The sequence below is a fragment of the Musca domestica genome, unplaced genomic scaffold, assembly GCF_030504385.1.
Source record: "Musca domestica strain aabys unplaced genomic scaffold, Musca_domestica.polishedcontigs.V.1.1 204, whole genome shotgun sequence".
NCBI classification, from domain to species: domain Eukaryota; kingdom Metazoa; phylum Arthropoda; class Insecta; order Diptera; family Muscidae; genus Musca; species Musca domestica.
In genome coordinates, this window is record NW_026712254.1 from 59,846 (window position 1) to 74,857 (window position 15,012).

The 15,012-nt window shown below is 35.1% G+C and overlaps 1 protein-coding gene across 1 annotated transcript in view; it reads right to left on the bottom strand.

Annotated features, from left to right (window-relative positions):
• LOC131800493 (protein phosphatase 1 regulatory subunit 12A-like) overlaps nt 1–14,630 on the bottom strand; it is a 66,945-nt gene extending 52,315 nt beyond the window's left edge. Inside the window, exons 1-4 of the mRNA XM_059122602.1 lie at nt 14,325–14,630; nt 7,649–7,753; nt 7,186–7,455; nt 4,628–4,811 (exon numbers count right to left, since the gene is read on the bottom strand). Of these exons, the coding sequence (XP_058978585.1) occupies nt 4,628–4,811; nt 7,186–7,343 (342 nt within the window). The 5' untranslated portion in view covers nt 7,344–7,455; nt 7,649–7,753; nt 14,325–14,630. The remainder of the gene's footprint in view (nt 1–4,627; nt 4,812–7,185; nt 7,456–7,648; nt 7,754–14,324) is intronic.
• Between the last annotated feature and the right edge of the window lie 382 nt (nt 14,631–15,012).

Below are 15,012 nucleotides of genomic sequence, written 5' to 3' on the forward strand. Positions count from 1 at the left end.
CCCCATATAACGGTACCTCCCGATATTCGGTATATTGATGATTTTAGCGGCATTATTCACCGGAATTGTTTAAAATTTGATATCTAAGATTCGTAATGGATACTACAGCCTATGACAGAAAATTGTCTGTGCAGGCCCACGTACCTTCCGATATTCGGTATTTTGATGATTTTAGCGTCATTATTCACCGGAATTGTTTCAAATTAGGTATTTAGAGTTCGTAATGGGAACTATAGTCTGTGACAGAAAATTGTCTACGCAGGTCCAGGTCTTCGTATAGGCCCCATATATCAGTACCTCCCTATATTCGGTATTTCGACGAGTTTACTTACAATACCCACCGAAATTGTTTGAAATGTCATATTTGACGTTCGTAATGGATCCTATAGCCTGTGACAGAAAATTGTCTATGCTGGTCCAGGTCTTTGCACAGCTCCGATATGACGGTACCTCCCTATATACGATATTTTGATGATTTCAGCTACGTTATTCACCGTTTATTTCAAGTTTCGAATTTGAATATGGTAATGGTTTATGACAAACAATGCCTATGTAGGTCCACGTCGTATAGACCCTAATATTACGGCTATATTCTGTATTTTTGAAATTTTAACAGAATTTTTTAAGGATTTTAATTTTTGAAAATTTCTAAATTCGTTCCAAATGGTGGAGGGTATTCAAAGTTCGGCCCGGCCGAACTTATTGCTTTTTAACTTGTTTAAGTAAAAACCAAAAAAAAAAAGAAGTTTTCAGAAGACCTTTTAAAGCTATTGTTATTTTTAAAATCTAATACACTGATCAATTAGTTCGACATAGTTCTGGATTTGAAACCATTCGAAAATATTGGTTGTTTCAACCTCCAATAATTTTGCAATCTGACATCATGCGGTCACTTTTTTGATTCACTCAAAAAATCACATATAGAGGTCGGTGAACTACTACATATTCTAACACGTTTTTACCACTATTTCTAGATTATTGGAATATATTTTAAAGTTTTGAACTTTGAGTGAAAAAAAAGCTTTTAATTTACAGAATATTGGATCAAATTTGGTAATATTCTAAAACTGATTTTCTTAAAATTTGTTCAATCGTTTATGCCATTGGTATTAAAGTTTATAACAATTTAATAATAATTTGCTCATGATATCATCTTTCGAAACTTTGTTGGGGAAACTAGCGAATTTAACGTATGCACGAAACTCGACGAAACATTGTAAAGGTAAATAGTATGAAGTCACAATTAAAAAAAATAAATAGACGGAAGATACACTATAACAATCATGCACAACAATAAAACATGACTAAATACAGTAATATCGATACTAAATAATAATAATAATAAAAATAATTATACAATAACAATAAATCATGCATCGAAATATAAAGATACGACAATACTTCGATAAAAGAAATACACAATCTAATCTAAAAAAATAGAAATTCAATCAATAATCCTAAAAACAAGTAATCACAGACTTAATGGTAAAGACCTAATCTAAGAATTTTCAACTTTTCTATTAGAAGTTGAAAAATGAAAATAATTTCAATCAATACCAACACTAGATGTCGTTCAGGTAGCTAGAGCTTTATAAACAGCGACGTTGAAAGATAGACAATAGGAGGAGCGCAAAGAGAGGAGCACAATCTATTGTTGGTATTTGTTTGGAAAATAATGAAATTATAAGAAGAAAATAAAACAACAATAACAAAAAGAAACGCGCGACGTGGAGCATTTTCAGGCCAATCAATTGCGCTTATTTTACAGGCAGCAATGAAATTTGAAATCATTCTTGTTGTTGGTATGAAGATTTCATATACAACTATTTTTTTCGGTTTTCGATCGATCTTTTGAATAATATGTAGATGATGGTGGGGGGAGGGGGTCGGTCCCTAATTTTTAAGGCTATTGTGGCGGAAAGGAGACCGTGAATATCTTCGAAGAAGTAGTAAATTATTTTGCTATGAAACTTATAGCTTAAAAGTTTACGAGATATGGGCTCCTTAAATGTCTAATAGAAGATTTTTTGAACTCTGAAAGATGACATTTGAAAGGTCTAAAATGAAAAACTTTTCGAAGGGATAAAAAAGACCTTCCAAAGGACTTACAGAAGATTAAGACTTCTAAAGGTCTTATAGAAGCCCTTGTAAAGGTCTTATACAATGGATTTAAGAAGACTTTTGAAGGGTCTTATAGAAGAACTTCTAAAGGTATTATAGAAGATATCTAAATATTATAAGTATTTTATATCCCATATACGACCTTTAGGTCTTCTATAGCCGATAGACAACCCGGTCTTCTATAAGTCTATCATTTCTATAGACGATAGTAGACCTGAACGTCTTCTATAGACGATGGACGACCTAAAGGTCTTCTATAGACGATGGGCGAGCTAAAGATCTTCTAAAGCCGTTAGACGACCTTCAGATCTTCTATAGCAGATAGACGACCTTCAGGTCTTCTAGGGCCAACAGAAGACCCTGAGGTCCTCTATAGCCAAAAGAGAACAGTCAGGTCCTTCAGATTCTCTATAGCCAATAAAAGACCTTCAGATCCTCTATGGCTAATAGAAGACCTTCTATGTTCTTCTATGACCTATAGAAGACCTTCAGGTCCTCTACGACCTATAGAAGACCTTCAGGTCCTCTACGACCTATAGAAGACCTTCAGGTCCTCTACGACCTATAGAAGACCTTCAGGTCCTCTATGACCTATAGAAGACCTTCAGGTCCTCTATGACCTATAGAAGACCTTCAGGTCCTCTATGGCCTATAGAAGACCTTCAGGTCCTCTATGGCCTATAGAAGACCTTCAGGTCCTCTATGGCCTATAGAAGACCTTCAGGTCCTCTATGGCCTATAGAAGACCTTCAGGTCCTCTATGGGCTATAGAAGACCTTCAGGTCTTCTATGGGCTATAGAAGACCTTCAGGTCCTCTATGGCCAATAGGAGACCTCCATTTCTTCTATGACCTATAGAAGACCTTCAGGTCATCAACAGCCAATAGGAGACCTTCAGGTCCTCAGTACCCAATAGAAGACCATCAGCTCCTCTATAGCCAATAAAAGACATTCAGGTTCTTTATAGCCAATAGAAGACCTTCAGATCCTATATATTCAATAGAATACCTTCGTCTTCTCCATAGCCAATAAAAGACCTTCAGTTCCTCTATAGCAAATAGAAGACTTTCAGGTCTTCTAAAGCAGATAGATGATCTTCAGGTTTTCTATATCCGATATACGATGTTCGATAGATCTTCAAGTCCTCTATGTCCAATAGAACACTTTCAGGTCCTCTATGTCCAATAGAAGACCTTCAGCTTATCAATAGCCAATAGAAGACTTTCAGCTCTTTAATAGCCAATAGAAGATTTTTGGCTCTTCTATAGCCAAAAGATGACTTAAAAAAAGCCTCTAGGTCCTCTATATGCAAAATAGGTCCTTCAGGTCAGCTAAAACTAATCGAAGGCCTTCCAGAAACCCTACCAAAGGCCTTCTAGAAGATCTTGCAAAACTGTTTACAAAATGACCTTTGAACCAATATCTCGAAAACTCGATTCTACTTTATCTTGTCAACTGATAAACATCTATCCGCAAATTAATTTCATCGAAGATATTTCCGGTTTTCTTAACGTCAGCAGACTGCTAATAAAGGCTAAGTATGAGTGGTGGTTATGGTGGAACTAGATGGAACTTGGTAGGATTTTAAAATAATGTAACCATCACAGCATAACCAAAACCATTTCTAGAGGAGGGGGTGGATATAATTTGTAATACCTATTAATGGTAATGGTGGTGGTGAAGGTGAATATTTGTTTTTGTGGTGGATTTGTTACACGTGCTGTTGTGATCTCTGTATATTTATAAAAAGAACCTTGTAACGCATTAAGGTAAACAGGTGGGTGTTACAAAACCCCATAACCATTCATTCATTCTACCAACTAAGGAAGAAGGGGGGTGTGAATTATATTTATAGGGGAATTGTGGGTGTCTTAAAACTTATAAATTTACAAATACAAAATAAATTAAATAAAAACAAAGATTATTTAATTCAACAATAACTCTTTTCTTTAGGAAATAATTATACCGCTTCCAAAAGCATTGTGAATACGAATGATTTTCTTGTGTTTTTTCGAATCTATGTTCGAAATGAGGGGTAAATGGAGGACATGTTTGGAATGGGCGATTTAATGTTGAGTTATTTTAAATTCAAAGTGCAATCCACATTAGTTTGCTTATTTTGTTAAAAAATAATTATGTGTGTGTTGGATGGTGGAATGGGGTACGACACGTGGGGACAAGGGACAATTTTGAAACAAATCTCAGGAAAGAGTGTGTTGGGGTTTGTTTCCAATTACAAACAATGGAGAAAGGACACTGATTCGAGTTGGATGATTTGGTGGTATTTTGAATGAATGAATGCAATGTTTTCGATTTTAGTTTTTTAATGTCGATGTGTTATAAATATATATATATATATATATATATATATATATATATATATATATATATATATATATATATATATATATATATATATATATATATATATATATATATATATATATATATATATATATGTATATATACAATAAAAGATATTTGAACATTTATTAGAGGGACTTACACTGCTGCTGTTATTGTTGTTATTGTTATTCATACTGGAGTTCTTCTTTTTCACCAATTCTTCAGCACTCTTGATTTCATCCAAGGTCACACCCTGGGTTGAACGTCTTGTCTCACGCACCCGCTTGGCATGAGCCTTACGTTGTGTCTCACTTTCCTCGTCACGCACTGGTGGCACAAAGGACCTGAGGGGATTTCAATAAATAAATAAAAAAAATATTAATATAATTCAAATATGTTTTAAACGGACAAAATTAGTCACGTCACACTTGAAGTGAATGAAAAAAAAAAAAAACATGCAAGTCTTTATTTAAAAATCAAATCACAAGAAAATTAAATACAACGCCGGTGGGTTATAGCAGTGTAATTTTTGGACTGAAAGCGGAATAAAGCCGTTATAAGGAGAACTTCGAATCCATCGAATCTTCCAAAGATCCTCTTGGAAGACCATAAATCCTTTTAAATGTCGTCTCAAGACTCGAGTGCTTTTTCAAAAGAAGTCTTTAGCTAAAACATCTTATATAGTCTTTGTATAGCAGAAGTCCTTTCGGAGCCCCTCTATGACTTAAAAACCTTTTACAGGTATTCAGAAAATCTTGCCATTGCTGGGAGATCTTAATATCTTCTGCAACGCTATGATGGCCCTATTATCATCTTAAATCAGTAGAGTTCCACAGGGGCTTCAACAGCAAAAATACCTTCTAAAAGACTTTAGAGGCAAGAGACTTCTTTGACCGTAAAACATCATACAGGTTTTCTATGGCCGGGAGAACGGACGTCTAGGTCCTCTTTATCCAATTGAAGACTGTCAAATGCTCTATAACCAGTAGAAGACCTTCAGATCCTCCAAAGTCAATAGAAGTCATTCAGGCCCTCTATAAACCATAGAAGACCTTCAAGTCCTCTATAGTCAAAAGAAAACTTCAACGTCTCATATAGCCGAAAGAAGGCCTCCAGGTCCCTATAGCCAATAGAAGTCTTCCATTCCTCCATAGACAATAGAAGACCTTAGCAAATAGTAGACCTTCAGGTCCTCTATAGCCAATAGAAGATCTTCAGGTCCTCTATAGCCAATAGAAGATCTTCAGGTCCTCTATAGCCAATAGAAGACCTTCAGGTCCTCTATAGCAAATGGAAGACCTTCAGGTTCCCTACAGACAACAGAAGACTTTGAGGTCCTCTACAGCCAATAAAAAACCTTCAGGTCTTCTATGGTCAGTAAAAAACCTTCAGGTCCTCTTTAGACAATAGAAGACCTTCAGGTCCTCTGCAGATAATAGGAGACCTTTAGGTCCGCTATAGACAATAAAAGACCTTCAGGTCCTATATAGACAATAGAAGACCTTCAGGTCCTCTACAGACAATAAAAGACCTTCAGGTCCTCCATAGGCTATAGAAGACCTTCAGGTCCTCTATAGGCAATATAAGACCTTCAGCTCCTCTATAGGCAATATAAGACCTTCAGCTCCTCTATAGACAATAGAAGACCTTCAGGTCCTCTATGGCCAATAGAAGACCTTCAGGTCCTCTATAGCCAATAGAAAACCTTCAGGCCCTCTATAGCCAATAGAAGACCTTCAGGTCCTCTATAGCCAATAGAGGACCATCAGGCTCTCTATAGTCAATAGAAGACATTCAGGTCTTCTATAGCCAATAGAAGATCGCTAGAAGACTTCCTTGTCTCATATAGCCAATAGTAGACCTTTAGGGTTTAAATAGCCGATAGAAAATCTCTAGGTTTCTTATACCCGAAAGGAGCCCTCTAGGTCTACTACAGCCGAAAGAAGACCTCCAGGTCAAGGTCCTTCAGGTCTTCTATAGCGAACAGGCGACCCTCAGGTCTTCAATAGCCGACATACGATCTTCAGGTCTTCTATAGCCGACAGACGTCCTTCAAGTTTTGTATTGCCGATAGGCGACCTTCAGGTCTTCTATAGCCGACAGACGACCTTCAAATTTTCTATTGCCCATAGGCGACCTTCAGGTCATCCATGGCCTTCTATCGGCCTCAGATCCTCTATAGCTAATAAAAGAACTTCAGTTTAGCCAGAATACAGATCTGTCTGCAGAGGCCTTCTGAAGGACCTTTATAAGGTCATAAAAAACAACTCGCATACAATTTTCTTTTAAAAATCGATTTTGATATGAATGATGAATGATAAACTCCAAGAGTTTTTCTATTGGCCCTTAAAACTTTCTTTCTATAAAAAAATCACACTTACTGAAGAAACTACGTGGGCATAATTTGTCAAAAGTTGGAAACATATGTTACAATACAAATAATTCGGACACGTTTTATCTTCGAAAAAAATTTAAATGTAAAAAAGCAGAGGATGTTATAGCACATATGGCGGCTTGGGTTAAATTTGGGGCACATTATTTGCAAATGTCCGGCAGGACGTTATTGTTAAATATAGCTTTTAGGTTAGGGCCAAACAGACAACAACAAAGAATATTTTTGGAAAACAAAAAAAAACAACAATGGTTATTTTCATTAGATAACAACAGCATTAGAAGAACAACAGAGCGGGGTGGGTGGGGGCTTTCCCCTTTAATTACTTGAAGAAATTCTTAATCATATTTCCAGTCGATTGTTTGGGTTTAACTGCTTCAGCAGTGGAACCATTGTTATTGGTAGTGGTTGTTGTGGTGGCGGTGTTATTTTGATTTGCTTTGTTGTTGGAGTCAGGAGATGATTTATTGTTGTTATTATTCATATTATTGTTATTGTTATTATTATTGGTAGTGGTGGTTGTGCTTTGAATTGTATTCTTATCCTTAGTTTGAGAGGAATTTTGAACCACTTTCGTTGGTTGGGTTTGTGTAGTACTAAAAATGTAATAAAACAGGAGGTGCTTCAATTTAATATATATATAAAGAAAAATAATTATAAAAAATAATTTATCAAATAAAAAGAAAAAAAAACCAAGTGCAGATTGAGAACTTCGGTAAACCAATAAACCAAAAGTGGGAATATTTCAATTAATTCTAGTTGGCCACCATAGTTTTGCTTTGTACATACCTCCTGATGGGCGTGGCCACAGCAGCCGGCGATGCTGTTGTATTTGTGGTGTTGGTGGTATAAGCGGGAGTTGTGGATACCGCAGGACTAACTGGTGGTGATTTCCTAGAGTAAAAACAAAGAAAATATGAATTTGTTATTAGATTTTGAACAAAAAATTAATTTTATTTACTATACACATTTACAACTATAACAGCTAACAGCACTATATATTTTTATTTACAAAAATTTGTTGTTTTGTTTTAGTAATGTTAGTTACAAATAAAAAGGTTAGTTAGTGTATTCAAGTAAAAAGCAAATAGAGTACTGTGATGAGACAATGAATTTGAATCTATGTAATATTGAGTATAAAAAACTATATCTACCAACACCAAAGATACAAAGATACAACAAGTTTACCAAGGTAGTGAGAAATAAAACCAAAGTTGGGTGGATTTGATAAAACGACAACCTACACCCTATCTAGATAGGATACAATCTATCTAATTTTTGACAGATTTTTTTTGGAAAAAAAAACAAAACAAGAACATATATTTAATAATTTGTGTAATAATGTGCATTAAGAGTTTTGAAAATTATGAAATAAAGCCAATAAAAGACCTTCAGGACCTATATAGAAGACCTTCAGGTCCTCTATAGACAATAACAGACATTCTGGTCCTCTATAGCCAATAAAAGACCTTCTGGTCCTCTATAGCCAATAGAAGACCTTCAGGTTCTCTATAGCCAATAGACGACCTTCAGATCCTCTATAGCCAACAGAAGACCTTTAGGTCCTCTATAGCCAATAGAAAAGCTTCTGGTCCTCTATGGCCAATAGAAGACCTTCAGGTCCTCTATAGCCAATAGAAAACCTTCGGGTCCTTTATGGCCAATAGAAGACCTTCAGGTCCTCTATAGCCAATAGAGGACCTTCAGGCTTTCCATAGTCATTAGAATACATTCAGGTCTTCTTTAGCCAATAGAAGATCCCAAAGTCCTCTACAGATAAACCAGAGCCTACATTTAATATTTTTTGTAATAATGTGCATTAAGAGTTTTGAAAATTATGAAATTAAAGCCACTTTGGCAGAAAATGTGGCCAGGACTTTCAAAACACCAGTACACAATAAACGGATATGGAACAAGTCGTTAGAAAACGAATAAAGAAGCTGTAAGTTCGGTCGGGCCGAGCTAAGAATACCCTCCACCATTTGGAACTAATTTGACAATTTTCAAAAGAATAAAATCCGTTAAAAACTCCGTTAAAATCTTAAAAATACCGAATGTAGCCATTGTATAATGGTCTATACGATGACGTGAACCTGTGTAGGCAACTTTTGTCATAAGCCATTACATATTCAAATGCGAAACTTGAATAAAAAAAAAATTGGTGAATAATGTAGCAAAAATCATCAAAATACCGAATATAGGGAGGTACCATTATATGAGGGGGCTATACGAAGACATGGACCTGCACATACAATTTTCTGTCTTAGGCTGTAGTATCCATTACGAACTTCAAATACCAAATTTGAAACAATTCCGGTGAATAATGTAGATAAAATCGTCAAAATACCGAATATAGAGAGGTACCGTTATATGGCGGCTATACGAAGACCTGGACCTGCATAGACAATTTTCTATCACAGGAACTTAGGAACTTAAAATACGAAATCTCAAACAATTTCGGTTAATATTGTCCGTAAAATCGTCAAAATATCGAATACAGGGGGGGGGGGGGGGGCCGAATACTATATGGGGCCTATACGAAGACCTGGACCTGCAAAGACAATTTTCTGGCATAGCCTGTAGTTCCCATTACGAACGCTAAATACCAAATTTCAAACAATTCCGGTGAATAATGTCGCTGAAATTATCAAAATACCCAATATTGGGGGACACCCTTATATGGGGGCTATACGAAGGCGCGGACCTGCAAGGACAATTTTCGGTCATAGGCTGTAGTATCCATTACGAACTTCAAATACCAAATATGAAACATTTCCGGTGAATAATGTCGCTTAAATCACCAAAATAGGGATGTACCAAAACGTGGACCTATATGGCCCATTTTCAATACCAAAGTCCTGCAGACATAATATATATTTGAGTAATAATATATACTAGAGTGATTTCCACAGACGTACAGATGGATAGACGGACATCGCTAAATCGACATAGAATTTTATGCTAATCAAGAATATATATACTTTGTGAGATCTAAAATTTATATTTCGAGGTGTTACAAATGAGGTGTTACGGAATGACAAACTGATTGTAACCTCCATTAAGACATTAAGAGGGCGTTAATTGTATGCAATCTGTCCTTCCATTTTAGTTACACAAAGTGTACGTCCCCTTCCATATAATAGTGAAAATAGAATAGAATATCATAAAATAGAATAGTATAGGGTAGTTTGAATAGAATAGTTCAATATGAATAGAGTAGAATAAAAAAGAATAGCATTGAATAGTAGTATGGAATAGATAAGAATGAATAGAGCAGAATGAAACAGCATAGAAATGAATGACATAGCATTGTAAAGTATAGTATAGAATAGTATGTAATAGAATGGTACAGAATAGTATGGAATAGAATAGTACAGAATAGTTTGGAATGAATATAGTAGAAAAAAATCGAATAGTATAATTTAGAATATTGTAATTTAGGATAGTATAATATAGAATAGCATAAAATAGAATAGTATATAACAACATGGAAGCCAATATTTTGGAAAAGTTTAGAATGAATAGAGTACAATAGAATAACATAGAATATAATACTTTAGAACTAATAGCATATGAATAAAATAGAATAGTATAGGAACGTACATAGTAGTAGTATAGAATATAATAGTACAAATTAGTGTAGAATAGATAAAGGTAGAGTATAGTATAATAGAATAGATAGAAGTTACAAGAATAGATTAAAATAAAGTAGAAACCCTTTGACTATTAAAAAAAAACTTTTTAGAGGCCTTCTTTTGGGGAAAACATAAATTCGTCAGGTCTTCTGTAATCCCGAGGACAGCAGGGGGTCTTCTGCAGAATATAAAGGAACTCTACAAAGAAGAAGACCTTTCAGATCACTTCCATGAAATGTCAGACCTTTGTAAAGTCTTTTATAGTATGCAAATTTCTGTCTTCAATAGAACATTCTGAAGAATTGAAGATCTTTGACAGTTCTTCTTTGAAGAAAAAATACCGTCTTATATAAAATAGTTTAATAGGATGTTTTTAAAAGATATAATCCACAACCAATACAACATTTATTTCCACTAAAAATTCAAATTAAATTTAAAAAAAAATACTGTAGAACTCAAAAATATGTAATACCACACCATCACAACAAATCACTAGAGCTAATCTAGACTAAGATTTTTTCACCATTAATAGAAGTTGACTGGAACCATATGTTATGCCTACATATATAAAAGGACCATAAGCAGACCTCTTAAAGTTTACTTAAAGTCCGATTTCACATGATGTTATGTGTAACGAGACTATTTCACATGTTAATAGCATACTTTGAGGAGCTCCGAAAATATGTTAAACTTAAAAGTAACACTATACCATAAACTATAACTTTTAATACTCTTGTTTTTTTATATACTATAAATCGTTTCTTTTTAGATAACAAAAAAAAAAAACATTTTTTATAAGCGACTTTAAGTTGCTTATAAGTAATCATTGTAGAACAAGTAAACAAACATTAAGTTCGGATAGGGCGAACTTTTAATACCCTCCATCATTGGGTAAAGAAAACATTATTATATAAAAATTATCTGAATTCAAACGTTTTCCACTTTATACTAAAAATACCAGTAAGACCGTGAGGAAAATGCTGTCATACTTTTGAAAAAACCATAAAGGGTGTGAGGGCTTTATATGGGGCCATATCAAAACGGAATATAGAGGTTTCCGTTTTGATATGGCCCCATATGGCAATTTTATACTTTAAGGATTGTCATCTACCAACCAAATCGTACTAAATACCAAATTTAAAACAATTTCGTGGGTAAATGTGACTAGGATTAACAAAGTACCGAACATCGGTGGACTTCGTTATATGTGCGCTATAGAAAAATGTGGACCTAGAACCCATTATGAACTACAAATACCAATTTTTAGACAAATCCATGGAAAATGTGATAAAAATCATCAAAATTAGGAATATCCAGAGGTACCGTTATATGGTGGCTATACAAAAACTTGGACCTCTACATACAATGTTTCGCCACCGGAGCTAGAACCCATTACGAACTAGAAATACCAATTATAAGAAAAATTCCTGAAAAAATGTGACAAAAATCGCCGAATTGCCGAATATCGGGAGGTACTCTTATATGGGGGCTATACCAAAACGGTGACCTATATATACAATGTTCCGCCGCCGGAGCTAGAACCCATTACGAACTACAAAAACCCATTTTTAGACAAATCCATGGAAAAATGCGACAAAAATCATCGAAATGACGAATATCGAGAGGTACCGTTATATGGTGGCTATACAAACACTTGGATCTCTACATACAATGTTTCGCCACCGGAGCTAGAACCCATTACGAACTTGCAATACCAATTATAAGAAAAATTCCTGAAAAAATGTGACAAAAATCATCAAAACACCAAATACCCGGAGGTACCTTTATATGGGGGCTATACCAAAACGGTGACCTATATATACATTGTTCCGCCACCGGAGCTAGAACCCGTTACGAACTACAAATACCAATTTTTAGACAAATTCGTTGAAAAATGTGACAAAAATCACCGAATTGCCGAATATCGGGAGATACTCTTATATGATGGCTATACCGAAACGTGCACCCATACAACGGTACCTCCCGATATTCGGTGGTTTGATGATTTTTGCCACATTTTTCCAACTATCCCAGACACAATACAAATTGTTCTGCCAAACTTTGAAGCTCTACGTCAAATTATTTGAGCTGTATCGTGATTTTAACAGACAGACGAACAGAAAAATCGTTAAGTGGACTTAGAATTGTATGCGAATATTTAGGGATGTCACAAAGGGAATGGCAAAGTTAATATATCTCCTTTTCAAGATAGAGGGTATAAAAAGCGGCTATACATATGGCTTCAACATCATGTATAGTTTGGACTTTAGCATAATGGAACCATTTATGTGTAAAACATCTACAGATCTCTTATTTGGAAAAAAATATTTAATCGGAAGTTCTTTAAAGATCCTCCAGCTAAAGAACACCTCTTGTAGGTCTGCCATGTTTATGTTTGTAATATGTAAAGACCTTGTAGGGTGCACCTACCTTCTATATGTAGAAGTTTTTCAATGCATAAAATATGCCTAATGGGCATTCTCTTGGAGAAGACATATAAAATGGATCTTCTATAAAAGGTTCTATGTACCCATTATGTCCATAATAACTCTACTATATACAAAAAGCCCTGACTTTTAGAAACAGGGCAAAAATATGTTACAAAAGAAACTCTTTAAAAACTCTCAATGCCATCACCCAATCCAAACCAAGTTTCCCATTTTACCTTAGTTCCATGCTATACTTCTACAAATGGTGTGAAAATCTACTACTAAAAACGCAAAAGATATACACAAACAGGACAATACAAGGATCCCAGGGGGAAACAGACACAAAGACAGACAAAATAAACAAAATTGGGAGAGGGAAAGGGAGAGAGAGAAAGAGAAAAACTAAAAAAACAAAACAAACCTGATATATATCTGTTTGTGATCTTTGAGTGAAGCTGATCTTTGCACGGTATAAATGGGACTCGAGGAAGAATACAGGGGAGAGGTAGCAGCGGTAATAGCAGTAGCAGAGGAAGGAGTTATATGTTGGTGTGTTGCTGTTGTTGAGGCTGAGGCGGGCAATGATGAGGGCGAATGTGATGTTGTTGGTGATAATAGTGATGTTGTTGTTGTAAATTTTGTGTTTGAGGTGGTAGTGGTGTTGGAGGTGTTACAACTGCTGTCAATGCTGATGATGTTGTTGGTGGTGGAGTTGCTACCACTACTACTACTGCCGCTGTTGCTGCCGCCGATGTTATGGCCAATATTGTTTGTGTTAATGTTATTGTTCAGATTATTGTTAATGCTATTGTTGTTAACATTGTTATTTTGTTGCTGTTGTTGGTGCTGGTCCTGCTGCTGTTGCTGTTGCTGCTGATGAAGCTGTTGTTGTTGTTGTTGCAATGTAGCCGGTATTATGGGACATGAGTTGGCTTTGATGCGTGCCCGCAACTCATTGTATTTTTGATAGAATCTTTTTAGTTGTTGTTGCCAATTTTGACAATTTGGGTTTTGCAAAGCGTTTCAAAATAAATGCATTTTTTTTTCATTTCGATCACCAGTACAACAAGGTTACATTGTCATTGTTATGGTTGTTTTATGGCATGATTTATTTTTGGAATAAAAATTTTGTTGGGATTTTTGTTTATTTGTTTGTTTTTTGTAAAAATTTCCAAAACACAATAACAAACAAATGGTAGAATTAAAACAACAATGTCAAAATCATATGGAAAAATAAATAAAAATTTGAGATTAGTCGTTGGTTATTGTTATTTTGTTTGTGGTTCGAAATATTAAAATTAGTTTACAATTACACAACAACAACATTAATTTAATTTTTTCAATTAAAATAATATGAATAACAAACAAAAAAAAAAAACACACACACAGTATATTTTCTACCTATCGTCTGTCTGTTTTTATTTTTTCTTTTGGTTTATTTATTTAAAATTTCCGTAAAGTAAAAGTTTAGCATACTGCTGTTTATCGCGGCCACTTCACTGATTACCGGTCGGTCTCTAAACGAAACATCGTATACTATCGCGGCTGCTGCTGCTGCTGTTGCCTTTAGCTTTGCCGCTCATGGCGCGTTGATGACAAACTTTTTGATATGTGTCGACTTTGTAGTGTTGATTACCGTAGCTTCTTTTCATTTCTCTCGCCCCGCAGAGTTAACCAAATTCTCAAGAATATTGCACAGTGATTTTGGTAGGGTTGAATGGGGGAAATATTGCCGTCAGGAGAATTTTGAGGGGATAACTGAAAGACCTGCTCTTCCCAGATAAAATTAGAGGGGTCTAATAACCCATTACAAGGTAATGGCAGTAGATTAAAAGTAATGGGATTTTCTTCAAAAAGAATACAAAGCAAAAAAACTTCGTTTTCTCATTACCAAGTAATGAGTAACGGCGGCACAGACTAGGGGTGCCCTACTTTAAAACCGAAGCTTATGGGTTCGAGACTCATAAGAAAATGTGCTGTTAACAAGTTAAAAACCAGTAAAGAAAGTCCTAAAGTCGGGCTGGGCCGATTTTATGATACCCTACACCACTTTGCTAATTTAGTTGAGCTCCACTTAATAATTAAAAGT